At 47.9% G+C, this 20,903-nt stretch overlaps 2 protein-coding genes across 3 annotated transcripts; one reads left to right on the top strand and one right to left on the bottom strand.

Moving 5' to 3' along the window:
* The first annotated feature begins 173 nt into the window (after positions 1-173).
* Positions 174-10,120, top strand: Ercc1 (DNA excision repair protein Ercc1). The gene is made up of 9 exons (XM_089587853.1): positions 174-436; positions 503-563; positions 644-747; positions 947-1,046; positions 2,075-2,151; positions 4,357-4,456; positions 4,843-4,914; positions 6,638-6,706; positions 9,709-10,120. Exons 1-9 carry the CDS (start codon positions 417-419, stop codon positions 9,754-9,756), a joined length of 651 nt encoding a protein of 216 aa, XP_089443979.1. The 5' UTR covers positions 174-416; the 3' UTR covers positions 9,757-10,120.
* LOC149348003 (N-acetylglucosamine-1-phosphotransferase subunit gamma-like) lies at positions 8,064-20,806 on the bottom strand. 2 transcript variants are annotated; one of them, XM_089587849.1, is made up of 7 exons: positions 20,391-20,804; positions 20,123-20,313; positions 19,957-20,036; positions 18,471-18,564; positions 17,352-17,552; positions 9,839-9,949; positions 8,064-9,776 (listed from the first exon to the last, which is right to left on the bottom strand). In XM_089587849.1, exons 1-7 carry the CDS (start codon positions 20,560-20,562, stop codon positions 9,753-9,755), a joined length of 873 nt encoding a protein of 290 aa, XP_089443975.1. In that variant the 5' UTR covers positions 20,563-20,804; the 3' UTR covers positions 8,064-9,752. The 2 variants fall into 2 exon arrangements, with proteins under 2 accessions (XP_089443975.1, XP_089443974.1); XM_089587848.1 differs by having other exon boundaries at positions 8,064-9,949; positions 20,391-20,806.
* Positions 20,807-20,903: the final 97 nt, after the last annotated feature.

Consider the following 20,903-nt stretch of genomic DNA (forward strand, 5'->3'; position numbering starts at 1 on the left):
CTTTTCCTCATCTTCTTTCTGGCTAAATATGTGTATTCTCTTGCTTCCTACGGACTGTTCACGTCATGCAGGCTGGTAGCTAGCTCCGGGTGCACATCGCGTGTAGGTGTAGGTCATGGAGGAAAAAGTGTAGGTGCAGACGTGCAGGCAACAACGGTAAGCTGGGAGACGTGTGAACAGCGGCGGAAGTAATTTCGACGGGAAGCAACGGCGCGCTGTGGGATCGGCGTGTTGGGGCAAGGCTACTCCGTTCTGCTAGTGCTTTCAAGAAAGTTTCGTCCTTTCAAGGAAAACTTAAATTATCAACGGCCGCATAAGTGTATCGAGTCACACTGCAGAGAGCTAGAGTCCGGAGCTCTGTTTCTGCAGTTACAAACGGTTGTTGCTCTGCGCCGTTGCCCGTAGCTGTCAGCGGAATGTCCACTGAGGCAGAAAAGTAGGTCTTTCGTGATCGTACCAGCCGTTGTGCCTAAATGATTACGTTATCTGCCCATGATCGCAGGCCTGCTGAACCAACCTCCAAGGGTGGTAGATCCGGCGCTCTCATTGTTAGCTCACGACAGGCAAGTATAAACGAATTGCGTTGCCGCTCAACTTCTTCACGGCTCTGATCCCACTGCGCTTCTTGGTGTCGTGCACACAGAAAGGCAACCCGCTGCTGAAGAGTCTTCGCAGCGTGCCGTGGGAGTTCGGCGATATCGAGCCCGACTACGTCCTGGGCCAAACTACTTGCGCGCTTTACCTCAGGTCAGCGCTCCTGTACAGCTTATCGTGTTGTGAATTTGCGTGGCTTTGCAAAGCATATTTACAGGGTATGGAGCTTAATCTAGAGTAAATAAAGAACGTTTTGGAGCCTAACATTAGAAGTACAATTGCTTCTCCATCTCCTCTGTGTTAATGCACGGCACCTGTCAATTCTGACGATTTGATTAAACAACTTTCGCAGCCTTCGCTACCACCAGCTCTTTCCCGGGTACATCCACAGCCGCCTGCGCGCCCTGGGCCGTGCCTACGAGCTCCGCATTCTGCTGGTTCAAGTGGATGTGGTGAGCCTTTTAGAAGGAAGGATTTACTCTCACACATGTTCCACCCTTACCTTTGTTTTTTTGAAATCGAATTTGGACTGAATCAAGTTCACAGGCGTCCAAATGCTTCTCTAGGACTCTTGAATGGTGAGCTATGTAGTACGTTTATGAAATTCGTTTCTGCCTTCCTGGTTTGATACAGCTTTTTAAGATACTAGAAGTAAGCCGTCATTCATGCAAATGTTCGTGCACAGCAAGATGATGTTTTGGGTCGTATGCCACTCATAAAAGATGCCAGTGCACTCCCAAGTACACCGTTAGAGTGTTGTTGTCGGGTGTGTGGATGTCTGTGCATTGAGAGCAGTAGGTGAGTGCAATTGGACGAACAAACATTGTTGTAGCCAGGTGTCACACTCTTGCTCATAGACAGTGACAGTGAATTATGTGCATGCGTCTTGATACCACTTCTACTGCAGCACAGGTTTCATGCCTGGTGGCGTGCGTGATGATGCATTTGTAGCTCTTCTTGTCTTTCCTGAGCTGCCCTTGTCAAAACCAAACTGTGCTTACCGTTTGCCAAAACTCTCACTCACTTGAATGGCCACACTACTTCTTGTATGTGTATGTGCAGTAATAATATTTATTCCTCTGTAGTGAGCTGTTCGAAGTCAATTTTCAACAATTCAATTTAGAAGTAGACTGAAAAGGTGTTCTAATTATGCCTAGTTTGAATTAAAGGGAACCTTTCAAAAACTGCTGATGTTTACCAGGTCAAACAAAGCAGTAGTTCTAATTAAGCTAGTTAATTACCAAACTTGGACTGTAGTACCTCATGTGACGCACAGAAGTGCAGTCGTTCTCATTTTTTCAGCTAGACAGAAATAAACTTTATTGTTTTGCTGTTGTATTGTGCACATCAGCAAGGATTTGGGTATGACTGTGGTATTCCCCTGTGTCTAGAGTAATGTGTGCATGTGTAGTGTAAGATTCTTGCCAGTAAAGGCCTCTGGTCTGCTCATAGCACACTGTGTTGGTTGTTGCTTGTGCAGGCCGACCCCCATCCTAGTTTGCGTGAGCTGTCCCAGGTGTCCCTTCTTGCCGACTGCACCTTGATGCTGGCATGGAGGTAACTTGGGTTTATACTTTTTGCGCTTTCACGCAGCATCACACTATGTTTTGAGGTCATGGTACGAGCACTAAAAGTTTCATGGCATAATGCAGCTTACAATGACATGCAAGCTTGTTGTGAAATGAGTTAAGAGTATAAGAGTTTATTTTGTTTTGAAAAGTACAAAATTTGTGTCAGTGGTGCCAAAGGTTGCGAGAAATGGCTGCATACTTTTCATCTTGACTGACGGGCTACATCTCCTTCAGCACTCAGCATTAGGCACCAATTTAGTGAAATTAAGCAGCTTCACCAACAGGTTTCGTACGCACTTTCACATGTCTGTTCTGGATGTATCTGAGAAATAGTTTAGTTTTCATAATAATGTTGCAATACGTATATATTTCAACTTGCTTAACCACTGACATCACTGGTGCTGTTAATGTCTTAGCATTAGAAGAGTCAATGCAAGTGGAAATGACGAGCCTCGCCTCTCAGTAGCCATTGGCAGATGGCCTACCTGCCACTGTGGGCCCTCCAGACTATGAAAGAAACAAGTGTACTACATATATGAAGCTTAGTAGTATACTACCTTGGATATAACGGGCCTTAGTATGCCATATCAGATTTAGCAAACTTATTTTGCTGACATCAGGTATCACAAACCTAAGTGTACCACCTCGGATACAAGAAACTAACTTTACTGTGTCAACCTCGGATATAACGAACGTTTGGCTCCTAGCACATTCAAATGATCCACCAAGTATTGCCTAAGAGTTTTATTTGTGGTATCAAGCCAGCAGTATGTTTTATAAGAATAAAGTTGGTTTCAATAATGGGCCACTTAAATTAATTGCATCTTCCAGTTAGCTTTGCTGATATTTATGTGCATAAAAACAAGCAATAAAATTAAGGGGGATGAAATGAAAGAGAATGTAACATCACCGAAGACACATTGAAGCTGGGCTGCATCAATAGATACCGCATTGTGAAGACAGGGATCTATTTTCACAGAAAACGAAGCTTTTATGAGGTAGAAAAGGCCAAAAAATGAAATGCAGGTGTCTCCTCATTAGTGGATTTTGGAAGTGAACTGCATGCGTTGCCATAGTTCCTTCCGCAGATCCCAGAGGCTAGGCTACAGCTCAATTGACTTCAAGACAGTGATCACGGAGTCTTTTTGGTGCACACTTCAATTTCATTTGAGTGGCTGGGAAACTTTAAATGCAATTTTCTAAGCAATAAATGCTTCTTTTGCTGTCAGACAAACATCAGTGTACTTGGAAAAAGACAACATCGATTTTTACTAAGAACAAAAATTAGGTAGAACTGACCTTAGTGTCTTCTTAATGTAGATGAGCTTCAGTGTCATCCTTGAAAAAAAAACAAGAGATATCAGAGCTCTTCATCTCCCAGCTTCATTGGAAGTGGAGTATTTCTGCAGAGAGCTGCCACGGTGACTGAGTAGTTATGGCGCTTACCTTCCAAACCTAAAGACTCAGGTTCAATTTTGAGCATGGCGGTCGCATTTCAGTGGAGGCGAAATACTAGAGGACTCTGTACTGTGCGACATCAGTGCACGTTACAGAACCCCAGGTGGTTGAAATTATCCGGAGTCCCCCCCTACGGCGCCCCTCATAGCCCGAGTTGTTTTGGGATGTTAAACCCCGTAAACAACAAAAATAAGAAAAGAAATATTCCTGTAGAGAGTAGGGCCATTAGAAGCCATCTATTTCCCTTGCTCCTTCTTTCCCTACTCAAAACTTTAATTCTACTTTCGCCATGTTATGCACACATCTCATAGTTGCTATTCCGTGGAATGAAAACTATCTTCTGTCCTTTTTCTGTGCTTTAATTATTTATTACAAGCCTGCCCGCCTTGCAGACATTCAGAGAGGTCTGGTTGGTTGGTTGGTTCATGGGGTTTAATGTCCCGAAGCGACTCAGGCTATGAGGGACGCCGTAGTGAAGGGCTCCGGAAATTTCGACCACCTGTGGTTCTGTAACGTGCACTGACACCGCACAGTACAGAGACGTCTAATCGCCTGTCAAGTTTCAGGCCAAACCATGTGCCACGAGCCCGATCTGCCGACATGCAGCAATTGCTAAATCATGACTCACCTTATTGACAGAGCAGTCTGATGGCATTTCGCGTCCCAATAGATGGTATAGATTGTCGCTTTTGGTGTGTGCAATGTTTGACTGGAAAACCGATTTGGTGCCCAGTGCTGAAGAGGCCGGTCGTCACCTGGAAACCTACAAGGCCCTGGAGGCTAAGCCTGCCGACGCGCTCATGGAAAGGCAGGATGGCGACACCCTCTCCAAGGTCAGTTTCCTCTTCGTGCCTTTCAGTTCAATTCAATTAAATTCAATTTATTCTCCAGTTATACACTGGAACATTCTCCGGGCTAAAAGGTCTGAGTGGGCCTTGACTGAGTCCCATCTTTCAAGTATTTGTAAAATAAACAGCATGGTTGTTTGTTTAAACCATGCTGGTGGCAGCTTTCTGGATAGCTGCTGCACGAAAGTGAAGACTCCGTTCTTGGTTGAACACTAGTGGAGGTAAGTAATGAAGTTCGAAGCGACGGAATCAGTCCCGTCCCCAGTTGTGATGAGCGTTTCTGTTGAATCCACAAGTGTACCGCAGTGTCACGATGGTGCTGGTACTGTGTGCTTGTCCAAAAACTGCACTTAATCACCTGTGCTTTGCAGCTGACGGATGCCCTGTCCTCGGTGCGGTCCCTGAATCGACCCGACGCAGTGGCCCTGCTGAGCTCCTTTGAGGTGGGTGGCTGCTGTGGCCTTCAAGTTTCAGATGTCATGGATTACACCGAGCATGTCGAAGAGTGCAGATGTTTTACCGTCTTGGCATGAAGCAACCTTACTTGATGTTTTTAGTGGCAGTATGCAAACTGGGACACAGATGGAAATAGGATCTGATCATTTCCATCTTCCTGGCTTAGCTTGGCACAAGGCCTGCTGTGCCTTGTTGGTGGCGGGCACACTCTATCTTAATCTCCTCAGTCCACTTCATTTCATGCCACTCTTGACTACGTCTCCTTTTCGTCCTCTCTGTCATTTGAATAGGCCGCCAGCTATTTCCTGTAGGCATATGCACTGTGTATAAACAGGTGCATGTACCATCGCGCTCAATATGAGTTGCAACGCGCGGTCATCGACCGGGGCTCGTTCCGTGGTGTGCCTCCTCCAAACAGCCGCTCGGAATTCGGGGAGAAACTTTTTCCTGAGCGGGGGTGCTGTTGTTTCCTGGAACAGCAGTTTCTCCCAGAATTCTGAGTGACTGTTTGGAGGAGGCACACCACGGAACGAGCCCCGGTCGATGACCGCGCGTTGCAACTCATATTGAGCGCGATAGTACCTGCAACAAAAAAGTGCACCCCTGTGGCTTCCCCAAAACGACTTGAGACAAAGGCATTGCTCGGTGTGATGACAGGTCCTTATCTATTGCTTCCTGTACACCCCGCCCTTGCTTTGGTTGGGAGTTTGAAGTCCGCTTTGATGGGCACATTTCGAGAGAGCAGTTTAGAGCGATGCATATGACTGAGCCTTATGAACGATCTCTTAACCCTTTGAGGGTCGAATTATTTTGAAGAAAACTTTCCCAGGTGGTCAAATTACTTTATTGCGGATCTTGGACCTACAAAATGTATATAATCGAGAATAAATAGTAAAAAAAAATTACGAACAGTACTTTGGTGACAGCATCACTCACAACTGGAAAATGTTCAATAGAATAGAATACCAACGGTGATAAGCAAGCTAAGAGCAGCACCAATAAAGATAGAAATCAACTTTCGCCGCCTCTGCAAAACAGTGCCCACAAAGAGAAAACACGTTTCGCGCGACTCCGTTGCAATCCCGCGGCGGAATCGAAACCGCGTAGGCGCGTTGCCACAGAGGGCGAGAATACCTCGGGAGCAACGGTGATAAGCAAGCTAAGAGCAGCGCCAATAAAGATAGAAATCAACTTCGGCAGCCCCTGCAAGATAGTGCCCACAAAAAGAAAACTCAAATTTCGCGCGACTCCGTTGCGATCTCGCGGCGAAACCAAAACTACAAAAGGGGTGTTGCCGCAGTCTGTGCCGCCGCGCTAAAGCTAGACATAAGTTCTGCTTATCTCCGTAAGAAGGCAGCACAAAATTCAAACACTTCTTGTAAGTCCTAAGAGGTGGCAGCACCCCCCAGTGAGCACGCATTGTTCTTTTGGCGCAAAATTTCAAACGGAAGATCGAAACCGTACCCGTACGGCAAAGACCTTGCAGGACAGAAAACCGCCGCCGTACATATACGGCAAAAACCTTCAAAGGGTTAAGTGAGACGGCTAGAAGTGAGGTGCGGTTCATGTTCCTAAGAACCTAAATTGTAATAAATGACGGGACTCTAATCCCGATGCCCAGACAGGCAAGCTGGAACTCTCGTGTTGAACTTGTGCTTTTTCTTGAGCCTTGTACCTAGTGATGTCAATGGTATCGGCTTTCTTGTGCAGAGTCTGGAGCGCCTGGCGGCAGCCTCTGAGCAGGAGCTGACACTACAGCCGGGCCTGGGACCCCACAAGGTACAGACAGTCATGAAGGATATTGTTTTCCCATAACAAATTACCCTTATAACTTGTACAATTGCGACCCTTTTGTTCAAATGTTGAGGGAAAAGGTTTGGTTTGGTTTATGGGGTTTAACGTCCCAAAGCAACTCAGGCTATGAGGGACGCCGTAGTGGAGGGCTCCGGAGAATTTCGACCACCTGGGGTTCTTTAACGTGCACCGACATTGCACAGTACACGGGCCTCCATCGAGTTTCGACCACTGCGGCTGGGATCGAACCCGCATCTTTCGGGTCGGCAGTCGAGCGCCATAACCACTGAGCCACCACAGCAGCTGTTAAGGGAAAATCGACAGAAAAATTGCAAGGAATTGTCGGAGCACTTTGGATTTACACTGATTTGTCAGCGGAAGTTATCGGAGCTTACCGGTTTACTAATGCAATGAAAGCAGTCTAAAAAAATTGATGAAATTTAGGCTGTCCATCCACTACGCGAAGTAATATATTAGAAAAAATTTATAATTCACTAATACAACTAAACGTGCATTTGTTATGCGTTTTTATTGTGCAAGTAAATATGCTATGTGTAAATGAACTGACGATGGCTTGGTGGCAGGGTATCTGCCTTGAATGTGGGACATTCAGAGTTTAAATCTAAGCACTATCAGAAGCAAGCTTGTTTTCCAGTAGGTACAAGCATCTTCCAGCCTAGTGCCTGGCTTGCTCTAGAATGAAATGCCTAGGAAAGCCATCAATCTAGTCTGGGCGATCAAGCTTCAGTCATTAGTATAATCGGCTACTTTCCTAGCACGGTAGTGGTTCATTGTAATGCGTCAGGAAGTGGGAAGTAATTAAATGAAATAAAAGGGGTGGCACTGCAAACTGCCGTGGACGTCACCAAAGCAAGGTTTGGTGAATGTGAGCTTCTTTTTTTTTTCTTTGCCATGTAGCCTTTGACAGGGTGGCAATTGTTAGTTCATAATTGACCTAGGCATCCAAGACAGAAGGGTTTGAATGCATGTTTGTGCACATAGTGGCTCAGGAGAAAGTAAAAGCAGCTCAGCCTGTGTGTGTCTGAACACATTTTCATGAATTATTAGCCTTGATCAGTAGTTGCACCCCGATATGTTAACATGAAGTTATTGGAGTGGTAACAAAAAATTCCTTTATTGCTGCCTGTTTAATTATTCAAACAGATGAGGAAAGTTGGGCAGTCCTTTGGGTTGACTAGTATTGCATCCTTGAAGAAACTGTAACGCTGAAGAACAAAACTGAGGGGAAGGAAGGCACATATACGCAGGAAATATGCCCAACCTGCTACTGGTCTATCAAGTCATGGTAACAGCAAAGATGCTGGGCCTTCTAAGAAAACGGTTGCGTAATAAAATTTTTTATTGCGGTATATCAAATTCAAAGATGACTTTTAGCACAATCTGTGCTAAAAAGACAATGGAACATGAAACATACTGCTGTGAACTGTTCTGGACTAGGCTAGGCACAGTTTTGTCACACACTGTGATTAATCATTATACTGTGGAGTTTTTGTTCACGCAGCTGCCATTAGAATTTGGCCACTTGGTGCTGCAAAACCATTGTTAAAAACCTAAAGTTGAGTTTGCGCTTATCTGAAGCTAAAGATGCAACAGCCATCACAAGAACTGCATGTCTTTATCTGCAAAATGGCTAATGCTTGACGAAGAGTTACACAGTACAGAAGTAACAACCAAATACGGATTCCTTACAGGAACATAGATGCTGTGTGGTGAGCGTGCTAATTATTGTGGAGGAAAAGTGAGCAAGTGCTTGCGGTCAGTTCACAAATTTTGCACTGACAACATGCGAATGACCCGAGAAACTCTGGCATATCCTATGACATGTCGGGGATGATGCGTGGATGTTCTTGAAACATTGGTGTGGGCACTGCAGTTGAACTGTTCAATGGCTTTGTTCTTGATTTACATAGTCCTAAGAAATTCCTAGAAGGCCACAACTGCTGCTTTCAGACTGCAACAGTTGGACCGATCTTGTTTATCAGGTATACCGATACATTCCTGGTGAGGAAGAGGACTGTATATTTTAAGGCTTGTTCAGCCTCACAATTTGCAGCTCTTGCATTTTTTTTTACCGGATATTTAATGCAATCACTTAAGACCCTCTTCAAGACACTCTCTATAGCTTCCTTGTTTTGCCATCATAGGGAAGTGAGCACTAAGCTGTAGGTGTACTTTTGCATTGTGACTAGTTATGGCAACGTTTTTCAACACTTGCATTTCGGGGAAGGCTTGAATGTTCAATGTGGAGAACAGTCATGCCTGTTCACACAGGGGGAATACACAGGAAGGTGCCAGCAAAGCTGAAGGCAATAAAGAGAGGCTGTTTTTTACTGCAAGATAGGCAGCAAGCGCATGTTTTGAGCACTAAATTATAAAGTCAAATCGTCGCTGAAGGAACAACACGCACATAGACCTGACATAAATAAATGTTTCGTGGAATCCCCCTAGGTGGAGAGATTTGTAATAAGGGAGTAATTACTCATTGACATCTACCCAAGCGCAGCCATACGGCTACAAAGGAAAGCTATAGAGCTTTCTCAGAAACTTCGTAGTTAAAGAAAAATTCGTCCTGGTCCCCTAAACATTTGACCAACTCAGTTCCCACTTCAAGTTATTGATCAATTCGCTCTCGCCCTACCATAAGCTTGCCGTCCTGGTTAGCTCAGTTGGTAGAGCGACTGCTCCGGTGTAGCGGTGGTCCCAGGTTCGAACCCCGGACCAGGGCGAATTTTTCTTTAACTACGAAGTTTCTGAGAAAGCTGTACAGCTTTCCTTTGTAGCCGTATGGCTGCGCTCGGATGGATGTCAATGGGTAATTACTGCCTGATTAAATAAACGCTTCGTTAGGTGGTAATGCTTCTTCATGACACGCCATTGTCAAAATAGTTTCCAACTAATGTGACCAGAGGTGGCAGCAACAAAGCTTGTTCGTTTCCTCACTAAGTAGTTGCGGCCCCCACTTGCAGGCTCGTCGGCTGCACGAGGTCCTGCACCAGCCGTTCCTGCGTTCCTAATCGTCGAGTTCCTGGTATGCCTGTTACGACAGAAGAGGACCAATCAGCCACTGTCCATCCGCGACAAACATTCAACGCTCACCGTGTGACACTGGACAGCCAGGTTGGCGAAGGCGGGCTTCGCTGCCGGCGCAGGTGGTGCTACGCCCAGGCCGGCCTCCCAAAGGATCTGCGCCAGCTCCGCGGCATGGCCCTGCAGAAACACCACCACAGAACCCATTGGGGGGGTTTCGATTTGCAGGAAGGCAGAATTGGGAGTAGACAGTAACTGCACTCGAGGGCAACGTTTTTGTTGTTGGTTAGCTCCCAAACGAACTGCCAGCCCCAATCTGTTGAGAACAAAAATAAACAGTTCTGCACTGAATGTGGCTGAAACCAGTTTATTCTGTTTCTTTGATGTCGGTACACAAGGTTCTTTACACAACGGCTACATAAGGCCACTTAAAAACTCTATCCAACTACTGTATACCTACTCCTGCTATCTTGGAATGAGGCAGGTCAGTAATACAGAAATGAGCAAGGTTTTTGTTAATGGTTGTGTTAGTTCGGGGCGCGGGAGCCCCGCATGCGAGGAACCTCTCAAGGCAGTTGCTGGGTGTAGACTGGGGGTTTATTACCGTAGAGGGAGAGGGAGAGAGAGAGAGCGAGTGTGCAAGAAAGCACTTCCGCTGCTGTGGAATGCGTCAGTCGACGGGCTGTGGGGATCCGATGTCGTCGGGGGAGACAGACGCATGCCTGCTTTTGTGGGAGCGGCCGGCCCGCGCTTGTTTCTTGGAAGCGGGCGGCGAGTCTGCGCGGAGGAGGCAAGGGCTGTTGGCGCGGCCTGGCGTCGCTTGGTCGACGAACACGACATCCCTTCCTCCTTAGTTGTGGTCACCGTATCGGTCGGGCGGGCGCCGTTCACGCTGGGGTCGTATCGCTTGCTGTTGCGTGGACCCGTTGGGTTGGTCTCCGCAAGGTTGCGTCGCACGGTCGTCCAGACTGGCCGCCGGTTCTCCATGTTCGGAGGGGGGCGCTGTAGGCCGATCGAACACAGGCGAAGTTTCCGCTGGCAGCGGGATCACGTACGGAGCCGGCACAGTGTATTGTTCGCTTGCTGCTGGTCCGTTCGTCCGATGGTCTGGCGGCGGATCATCCGTCGGGTAGGCTGCTGCACCTGGCTTAATGTGATCCAGGTGCCGACGAACCGTTCCGTTTTTAGACTTGATTAGCCAAGATCGATGTCCGAGCCTCTTTAATACGGTTCCTTCAATCCAAGCAGGGCTTCCTGTGAAGTTGCGGATAAAGACCGGTTGTCCTACGTGCACTCCTCTCAGCGAATTAGCCACGCTGTGGTCGGAGGTCGCTTCCTCAGCAGGTCGTGGCTGAATGCGTGTGAGTGCCGTTGTGAGCTCGCGACCGAACATGAGTGCGGCTGGCGTTCTGCCCGTCGTCGCTGAAATCGTTGTGTGCTGCTTGAGCAGAAATCGAGCCAGTCTGCACGCGAATGTTCCAGACTGGTCCTTGGCCAAAGCCTGCTTTGTGTCGAAAACCATTCTTTCGGCTTGCCCATTTGTGGCTGGATGATAGGGCGCACTCGTAATGTGCGTCACCCCGTTCTTCTTTAGGAAATTTTCCATTTCCGTAGAAACAAAGGACGGGCCGTTGTCTGTTACCAGCCTTTCGGGAAGGCCGAACGTCGCGAACAGGTTTCGTAGTTCCTCGATCAAAGTCGATGACTGTATGTTTCGCATGCAGTGCACTTGGAGCCATTTGCTGTACGCGTCGACAACAATTAGCAGCATCCTTCCTTCCACGGGGCCCGCGAAGTCAGCGTGGATTGTGTGCCATGGTGCTGTCGCGCGCTTCCAATCGGGAGGTGGTGCCTTGGGTGGCGCTCTTTGATGCTGGCAGCAAGCCGAACACCTTTTGACCAGGTTCTCGATGTCTTTGTCGACACCGGGCCACCAGAAATAGCTTCGAGCGCATGCCTTCATAGCAACTATGCCCCTGTGACCAGAGTGTGCCGCGCCGAGCACGTCTTTCCTCGCTTTCGCCGGAACGACCAGTCTGATACCTCTAAGAAGGCAACCTTCTTGTAGCGAAAGCTCAGGTCCAAGCTTAGTGAACACCGAAAATTCCTGTTTTGGCAACCTGTGCAGCTCTCCAATAGCGACAGCTCTCACTACGCGGGATAGTAACGGGTCATCCTGGGTCATTTCCGCGAGTTGACGTGGGGACAATTCGAAGCTTGGCGTGGAAGCCAGCATGAGCACATCTCCAGGTGGGCATGGTTCATCTACCTGGGCGGGCAGTGGCAGCCTGCTGAGTGCGTCAGCATTTTGGTGCAGGCGTCCAGGCCTGTACACCAAATCGTAGTCGTACGTGGCTAGCTTTAAGCACCATCGGGTCATCCTAGGGGAGAGCACCTGAGGTAACTGCTTCTTTTCTCCCATGATGCCCAGGAGCGGTTGGTGATCCGTTAATACGATCACGTGCCGGCCAGCGATATACTGGTGAAAGCGGCTCACGCCATAAACCACCGCGAGACCCTCCTTGTCCAGCTGGGAGTAGTTTTTCTCCGCGCTTCCCAAAGTTCGCGACGCGAAAGCAATGGGAGCCTCTCTGCCGGACGCATCTTTCTGAGCGAGAATTGCGCCGACGCCATATGGTGACGCATCCACGGACAGAAGGAGAGGCTTTGTCTCGTCATAATGCGCAAGCACTGTTGAAGATCGTATCAACCTCTTAAGCGCATCGAACGCAGTCTGGTGCTTTTTCTCCCACGCCCAGGGCCTGTTCTTCTCAAGGAGCTTGTATAGATCTGCGGCAACCGTAGCTCTGTTCTTCAAAAAGCGATCATAGAATGCTAGGAGCCCTAGGAAGGCCTGCAGAGAGGTCTTGTCAGTCGGTTTCGGCGCGTGAAGGATTGCCTGGACCTTTTCCTCGGTCGTGTGGACACCCTTAGCGTCAATCTTGTGTCCTAAGAACTCGACTGAGCTTATGCCGAAGCGGCATTTCTCTTGCTTGAGGCGCAACCCTTTCTCGCTTAGCCTCGACAGGACTTGGTCCAGACGTTGCGCATGCTCTGTAGTGTCTTTTCCACTGAGAATGATATCGTCAAGGTAAACACTCACCCCTGGAATTCCTGCTAGTGTTGTATCCATCATACGCTGGAAGATGGCAGGAGCAGCAGAAACTCCGAAAGGCAGCCGGTTCACCCTGAACAATCCCTTGGTGGTGTTGACGGTGAGCAATGCGGCTGTCTCGTCGTCGACCTTGAGCTGTTGATAGGCCTGGTAGAGGTCAAGCGTTGAGAAGACGGTGCCACCCCGCAACTTTGCGAATACCTCCGCGGTTGTCGGTAGCGGGTACGCCGTCTTCTTGACCACTGCGTTTACCGTGCTCCTGTAGTCGCCGCAAACGCGAAATGTGCCGTCCCTTTTGCGCACCCACACTAAAGGTGTGGCCATCACGGCATGTTGCGTCGGCTCCAAGATGCCTTGCTTTTGCAGACGGTCGAGCTCTTCCTCCATTGGCTCTTGGTAGGCTAGAGGTACTGGACGTGCCTTACAGAACTTTGGCTTTGCGCCTTCTTCCAAGTCCAAATGAACCAAAGGTCCCACGTAGCCGTCGATGTCTTGTTTGAATACATCAGGATGGCGTGCGAGAACCTCCCGGAGCTTTTCACTTGGCTCAGCTACCTGGTTAATTCCCTGCACGCAGATGTGCAGCGCCGAAAACCAGTCACGTCCTAGCAAGTTGCAGCCAGTTCCTTTCATCACCAGCAGGGGTAGCACACATTCCTTTGATTTAAATCGCACACGAACTTGTGCTGATCCGAGGGTGCGAAGTTCCTCTCCCGACCAAGTGCGTAGGTCAAGGGGTTCTCTCGAAAGCTTCGGGGCGTTCGTTGGCCATGTTTGGTGGTAAACAGCCTCGCTGATCAGAGAACATGATGCACCCGTGTCGACTTCGAACGTTAGGTGCCTTCCCTCGACTTCAACGACAACAAGGTATTTGGGGCAGGGTTTTCGCCCACTTACTGCGTGAAGCTCGTAGCATGGATCGCTGTGCGTAGTGTCGTTGCTCGCGGACTGAGCGCTCACACTGTGCGTTCCTTGCCTGGTGTTAGACTTGTCTCCCTTGCTTTTCTTCTTCCGAGTGATGCAAGCGTTCTCGATGTGACCCTTCTTGGAACAAAAGCGGCATTGAGCTGTCCTGAACTTGCAGGTAGCAGCGTCGTGCAAGCCGTCACATCGGTAGCAACGCCGTTGCTGCGGTGCGTTCTTGCATTCCTTTGTGGGTTGAGAAGTCTTGTGCACTTCTGCGGAGCTCGTCGCTCCCTTGAGTCCTCGCTGCTGCCTTGACGCACTTTCTGATGACAGAGCTAGGTCCAAAGCACGTTGGAACGTCAAATCTTTCTCCGCGAACAGTCTCTGTTGCAGGTGCTCGTCGCGGATCCCGCACACGAACCTGTCGCGAAGCATGACGTCCTGGGGCAGCATGGTGGGGTTCGTTACGACGGCTGTATCGCTTTCTGTCGGAGGCGTCGATGTTGCAGACGTTGTCGTTAGCACCCCAAAGTTGCAATCGGCTGTCAAACCTCTGAGGGCTGCGACGTAGCTGCTGATCGACTCCTCCGGCAGCTGGTCACGTCGCTGAAAAACGTACCGGCTGTACAGCTCAGATGGTCTGGGATCGAAGTGCTTCTGGAGAAGTGTGACCAGATCTTCATAGCTGACTTCTCCAGGAGTCTTCGGTGCGACCAGCGCGCAGGCAGTCTCGAAGGTGTCGGCTCCGCATAGCGTCAGGAGGAGCGCGCGCTTCTTTGCTTCGTTGGAGACGTCATTTGCCACGAAGTAGAAGGCGAGGCGCTGTATCCATGATGACCAATTCTTGCCGTTAAAAGGCTCGATGCCACCGTGTAGTCCTCCAGTAGCCATCGGTGACACTTCGAACTGCGTGCGTTCTAGATCCTACTTCTCGTCGCCAGTGTTAATGGTTGTGTTAGTTCGGGGCGCGGGAGCCCCGCATGCGAGGAACCTCTCAAGGCAGTTGCTGGGTATAGACTGGGGGTTTATTACCGTAGAGGGAGAGGGAGAGAGAGAGAGAGAGCGAGTGTGCAAGAAAGCACTTCCGCTGCTGTGGAATGCGTCAGTCGACGGGCTGTGGGGATCCGATGTCGTCGGGGGAGACAGACGCATGCCTGCTTTTGTGGGAGCGGCCGGCCCGCGCTTGTTTCTTGGAAGCGGGCGGCGAGTCTGCGCGGAGGAGGCAAGGGCTGTTGGCGCGGCCTGGCGTCGCTTGGTCGACGAACACGACAGTTTTAAGGATTGTTTTCAATCTGAGTCAAAAGCAAATTGAAAGAGCTTTTGGAATGTGAATGCACTACATTGCCTGCCAATAAGTGCTGCACAGTGCAGACAGACACGCGACATGTCACTAGCTGAACCACGAAACTGCCACCGCGGTGGCTCAGTGGTTATGGTGCTCGGCTGCTGACCCGAAAGACGCGGGTTCGATCCCGGCCGCGGCGGTCGAATTTCTTTGGAGGAGAAATTCTAGAGGCCCGTGTACTGTGCGATGTCAGTGCACGTTAAAGAACCCCAGATGGTCGAAATTTCCGTAGCCCTCCACTACGACGTCTCTCATAGCCTTAGTCGCTTTGGGACGTTAAACCCCATAAACCAAACCTAAACCAAACCGAAACAGGTGCATTTCTGAACAGCATTTTGCCAACTGTTAGCCCCTAGCAGCTCATCTCTCAAGATATACTGCTGAAATGTTTCGTCTCGGTAATGGTCAGCAGCAGATGTTTTCAAATTGTTCTTGCATGAAAGGCTGCATGAAAGGAGATGTGGCTTGCAGTGGTCAGATCACGCACACCTTTGCCAACAAGCAGCTTCCAAAGTGCTGCACAGAACGACTTAATGCAGCTGTGCGGACAACATCACAATGACAAATTAAATATTTTAGGGATAGGGTCTTCAAATATTTCGGTCTGCAGCCCGCCTCGTCCTTATCAATAACAGTACACTTGTGAATTCAACGGACAGTGAGCAGAGCTCCATTCAATTTTAGTTTGCGGTAAAAATATTATTCTATGCCTCTTTCTGGGTGTGGGGATGTCAGTCTAGCAGGAAAAAATTGCATTTAAAGATTTTCTTGCCAATGACGTCAAACTCCTGAAGTCTAAAACGAAAAATACTCTGCGATCACCCCTTGGAAGCAAATGGCAATGTGATCAGGCCTCTTGGATACGTGGCCAAAAGCATTGTGTCTGTGCACTGCAATTTACCAGTGAAATTGGGCTGCAACGGCGACACCTGTATTTCATGTTTTGGCCTTTTTCATGCTATGAAGTCAAGAGTTTTCAGTTAAAATAGCATCTTTGTCATTAAAATGCAGTAATCCATCGATACAGGTCAACATGAATTTGCCCTTAGTGTACCTTTAAGATGAAAAATAAGAGAAAAGATAAGCAAGAAGGGCTGTATGCTGAATATTTCTGGATGTAGGTATACAACATGCATAAATTTAGCACAATAACAGGTACACAAATACACTGCAACGATCACCTTCCGAGCCTGTACATCTATGAATGGAGAGAGAAAGAGAGAGTATTCATGATAACAAAAGGATCATCAGTTTGCGATAATAGCTTCAGCTGAGCTTTCTTCTTAATGAAGCAGCATTTAATGAGCATGTGGACATGTCAGCACCTTGGAATAGTGACAGAAACGCCTTTGCTGCACGAGGCGAGTATGACTACCATAAGCAGTAAAAAGTACTAGTTGGATTGTACATTAACAGAGGCCTAGAGGAGAGCAGAAAGCTCACGACGAGTCCACATAAAATAAACACTGCACAATTCAAGCAAATACTCAAAACCATAAAAAAAGACATTATAAATGACCACACAATGATCGTCAAGCATGCGAGGGAATGGAGTATAAATGCATGCGATTGTGGAGCTCCTAAAAATAGGTTGATGAACGAAACAGTGAAGGCAACAAGTGGAAGTTAAGTTACGGGCCTGTGGAAGAAACATGATAATGCAGATTCCTCACGTGTCTTTAGGTTTTTGTAGAGGAAGGAAATACTTCGGACAAACCATAACTTTTACAAGAAAACACTTATTTTCCGGTGCTAAAAACAAATACTTCTTTGTTCAGTGCATGACAGTCTATGCCTCTTATGAGTCGTAATGCAACGACAACATGAGAAGACTTATGACAGCATGTACTGACGTTGCAACCTCATTAGCGCCACTACAAAGTATGCTGTCTCTGCTGAATTTATATCCGCAAAAATTGATTTAATGGCTCTTTCTGGCTATGACGGTGTTTTTAAAAGATTCATTGACTGCTGAGAAAGTTGCAAATAACATTTTTATGCCACCTGATCCAAACTCGTGTCGTCCAGCCTGTAAAGCACTCGTGATCACTGTCTGGAAGCGAGCCCAGCGAATCCAGACATTGTCCAGCTTGTAAAAGCTCTGCTTTCAGTGAAAGCAGTGTCTGTCATGAGAACACAGTAATCTAATGATGCAGGCCAACTTCAATCTGCCCATGGTGTTCCTTTAAGAGCTACAAGTGCTTTTCGCCACTTGCCTTTGTGGTGGTCTCCCCGGAATAGAGTCTGTTGTCAGCTAGGCTCCACCGCTGCCGCTGGTGTTCGGACAGGATGGGCCACACCAGCAGTGAATCTGGGTGGCACACCACCGGGCTGCTCAGCACCATGGTGTAATGGCAGCGCTCCGGTTCACTCACTTCTACCAGGGACGTCTGGGGGCGGCCACACGTGAGCCGCACCTGCGTCGGTCAAACTGATTGGGCCGCACGTCCAGAAGAAGCAACGTCGTTTGTAACAGATGCTGCCGTACGTAACGGTAGGTTAGGTTTGACATCTTAGCATCACTAAACGAAGCTATGAAACACTGGTCCCTTTGTTGTGCCCCCTTACCATTCCTTTTCCACCTGTAGGCATCTAGTGAGACTAAAAATGTATTGGCACCAACAGAGAGATGCATGTGTAGTACTAAGCTGCTTGAAAGCAGTAAAATGTTTACTATAATAGCAAACTACACTGAAGCCGATAGCATCAATGTTTTAAAAATTGTAAGCACAGCCATCACCACACTGTCAGCAAGCATCATGCACGAACCAGCTCAGCAATATGTCTTGTCATTGTACTATCAGCAACGAATGAAATGCGAACAAGAAAACTGAGGAAGAAACAGAAAAACACAAACATATTAGCTCCTCGACAGCAAATAGAAGCGAGTTTGAGTAACACTTCTGAAGAGCAGTATTCATGCTTTCCGAGTCAAATTACCCTCCGCCAGTATTGAGCTTTCCCTTGCTATGAGCTTCTTATTTTGGGGTTCGTGGCTCAGTTGTCTTGTTCGCATTTCATTTCTTGCTGATAGTACACATATTCGAGACACTAATGCAAGCTAAACACAGCAGCTTGACTGATGATCAACTTCTTCCCAAGGATTCGATGCACAGGTGGTTTGACAGGAGTGCGAGTTCAATAATAACTTCATGCTGTGAAATCAAATCCCAAGATAAAGGACTGCACCATAACCAACTGAAAACCACTTGAGTGACTTTAATTAAAAAGTCAGACCGTTTGTTAGTTTTTTTTTTAGGCGCACACTAGTCTTCAGCACGACGACAGACTACAGGCCTGGGACAAATGACTGGAAGAGAAGCCTCGAGACCGACCTCAACAGAGCGGTTCACTGTGCCACAGCTATCCCCACTGCCGTAGTGCATGCTGTCCAGGCTGCCATTGGCTGCCGACCACCCTTGCCAGACACTGCACAAAGACGGTACAAGGCACCCGTTTGCATGCTTCCATGCTTTGCAATGATTTGTTCAACAGCACAAAAATTTGTGGTTGAAATTTCTGCATTAAAATGGAGGACAACTTCATCTAACTACTGTTCACAGTAAAAACTGGTTCTCTGGCTTTCTGACTACACTGACGTTTTGTCAGGCAGCAAGAGACACATTCATCACCAATAAATTTGGACTTAAAAATCTTCCCGCCAGACAATTCAAACCCATGACGTCCTTACTAAAAAAGATGGGTTGCCACCATTCTGAAGTGAATGGCGGCATAGTGTAGGCTCTGCGATCTGCGCTCAAAAATTGTTGTCGATGCACACATTTTATTTGTGAAATTGCCAGGTGATGACAACGCTTGTATTTCAGAAGAACTTGCTTTGGGGCTAGTTGGTTCATGATTGAAGTTCAGAATGGCGCAAAAGACACACACACAGGAAAAATAGGGGATGAACTTCAATCTTGTATTTCATTTCTTGGACTTTTCAGGTTATAAAAGCAGGTTATAAAAGCTGCGTTTTTGGCGACAGTGATCTCTTTGTGATTAGAACGCAGTACTCTATCAATATATATAGGCCAACTTCTGTTTGTCCTCAAGTCCCTTAAATACTGTATAACTGCATGAACCTCCATGCTGACCTCATCAGAACTACAAAAGTAGCTCACTATGGTGAATTTTCTATCTTTATGAACTATAACAGTTGCATGAAGCTTCTAAAGAACTTCTGCAAGAGTTGTAACATCTTAAGAACACTTCTCCAGATGTCTCTAGGCATATATGCTTTTACAAGACTCAAAACCTTGCTATGTCACCAAAATGTCTAGAAAGTTTTTGTAGCATCGAAACTCTACAGAACTTTTATACACTTCTTCAGTTCCAAAGAACTACCATGTCACAACGGTTAATCCAAAGTGAACAGTGTAGAACAATGCAGGGGTTCTCAAACTGGGTTTCATAGAACCTTCGTGTAGTCTTGTTGTAAAAGCATAGATGTTTAGAAACATCTGGAGAAGTGTTCTTAAGATGTTACAACTCTTACAGAAGTTCTTTAGAAGCTTCATGCAACTCTTATAGTCCATAGAGATAGAGAATAGAAAATTCACCATTGTGGGCTACTTTTGTAGTACTGATGAGGTCAGCATGGAGGTTCATACAGTCATATAGTATTTAAGGGACTTGAGGACAGACAGAAGTTGGCCCATATTGATAGGGTACTGTGTCCTAATCACAAAAAACGAGACCACTCTCGCCATAAACGCAGCTTTTATAACCTAGAAGAGTCCAAGAAATGAAACAAGTGTATTTCGCACATATTATATGCTGCTACAAAACGAGCTCACTAATTCCATTCGCACAACCTACCCGAGAATGCCGCTGTACGCATTCCAGCGTGCGCTCTCTTCGGCCTGGGTGGCGTTGTCGAACGGGCACAGGCTGTAGCGGTACCTGCGCCAACGTCCGCGCGGCTATAAATGCGAGCCCGCCGATGCCGCCTCAGCGTCATATCACGACGAGGCACTGTCGGTAGGTACCCTTCCGACGTGTGACTGAAGCAGCGCCCCAGCAGCTGCTTCAGGTGCTCGGGTCCCGAGAAAGGCCGCGGCGCCGCGCGGTTCAACTGCCTCTGCTGCGGTTGACCGTGCATTGCTGACAGTCCGTCTAGTCCGGCGGACTGCTTCACCACTCGCATGGGTACGCTGCCGCTCGCCGCTGGGACGACTGCACGTAAAAAAGGACGTGCTCGCAGCGTTCGGTCGTAGCTATAGGCCAATCATAGTAGTGAAATTATTAGTTACCTAGCAGTGAAAGAAGCGCCAGAGCGGTGCTGGCGTTTCCGCGACGCGCGCGCTGAAAGCCGCTACGCGCGTCCTGCTTCATCACGGCACGGTGGCTGGAAACGTATTTTGCGACCGTAGTGGACACGGCGAAGCACTCCCCGCGTAGCCGACGAACTGCGTCCAGTTTCATCACTTATCACGCAGTTATCGGAACACGCATCACCCATAGCGACACTAGCCGCTGGCCTCCCACGCTGTACTGCACATCTCACGCCGTCATGCCGCTTAGTAGGACTTCAGAACCGGCTAGGGCGACTTGATAATAGTGTACTATCTATAAATTTATTTGACTTCGTAAAGCAGCTTCACGTGTTCGCTCGAGCACAGGTAAAACACGAGTTCGCGGAAGCACGTGTATTACTTGCAATTTGTTGTTGTGCTTTTGTTCCCTCTTTGGCATGTGTGACAAGTGTCGCCACCTGTAGCCGAAACTGCAAACCAACTGATATATTTCTTGTAATAAAACTTTGA

The sequence above is a fragment of the Amblyomma mixtum genome, chromosome 4 (assembly GCF_055824585.1).
Source record: "Amblyomma mixtum isolate Tamu chromosome 4, ASM5582458v1, whole genome shotgun sequence".
NCBI classification, from domain to species: domain Eukaryota; kingdom Metazoa; phylum Arthropoda; class Arachnida; order Ixodida; family Ixodidae; genus Amblyomma; species Amblyomma mixtum.

Coding starts and splice junctions, on each gene's coding strand:
- Ercc1 (XM_089587853.1), top strand. CDS start 417: ATGTCCACTGAGGCAGAAAA. Junction 564..643: donor TCATTGTTAGCTCACGACAG/GCAAGTATAAAC, acceptor TCGTGCACACAG/AAAGGCAACCCGCTGCTGAA. Junction 4,915..6,637: donor CCCTGCTGAGCTCCTTTGAG/GTGGGTGGCTGC, acceptor TTTCTTGTGCAG/AGTCTGGAGCGCCTGGCGGC.
- LOC149348003 (XM_089587848.1), bottom strand. CDS start 20,562: ATGAAACTGGACGCAGTTCGTCGGCTACGCGGGGAGTGCTTCGCCGTG. Junction 18,565..19,956: donor GCGTACAGCGGCATTCTCGG/GTAGGTTGTGCG, acceptor GTCTTTGTGCAG/TGTCTGGCAAGGGTGGTCGG. Junction 9,950..17,351: donor CCGGGGAGACCACCACAAAG/GCAAGTGGCGAA, acceptor GTGTTTCTGCAG/GGCCATGCCGCGGAGCTGGC.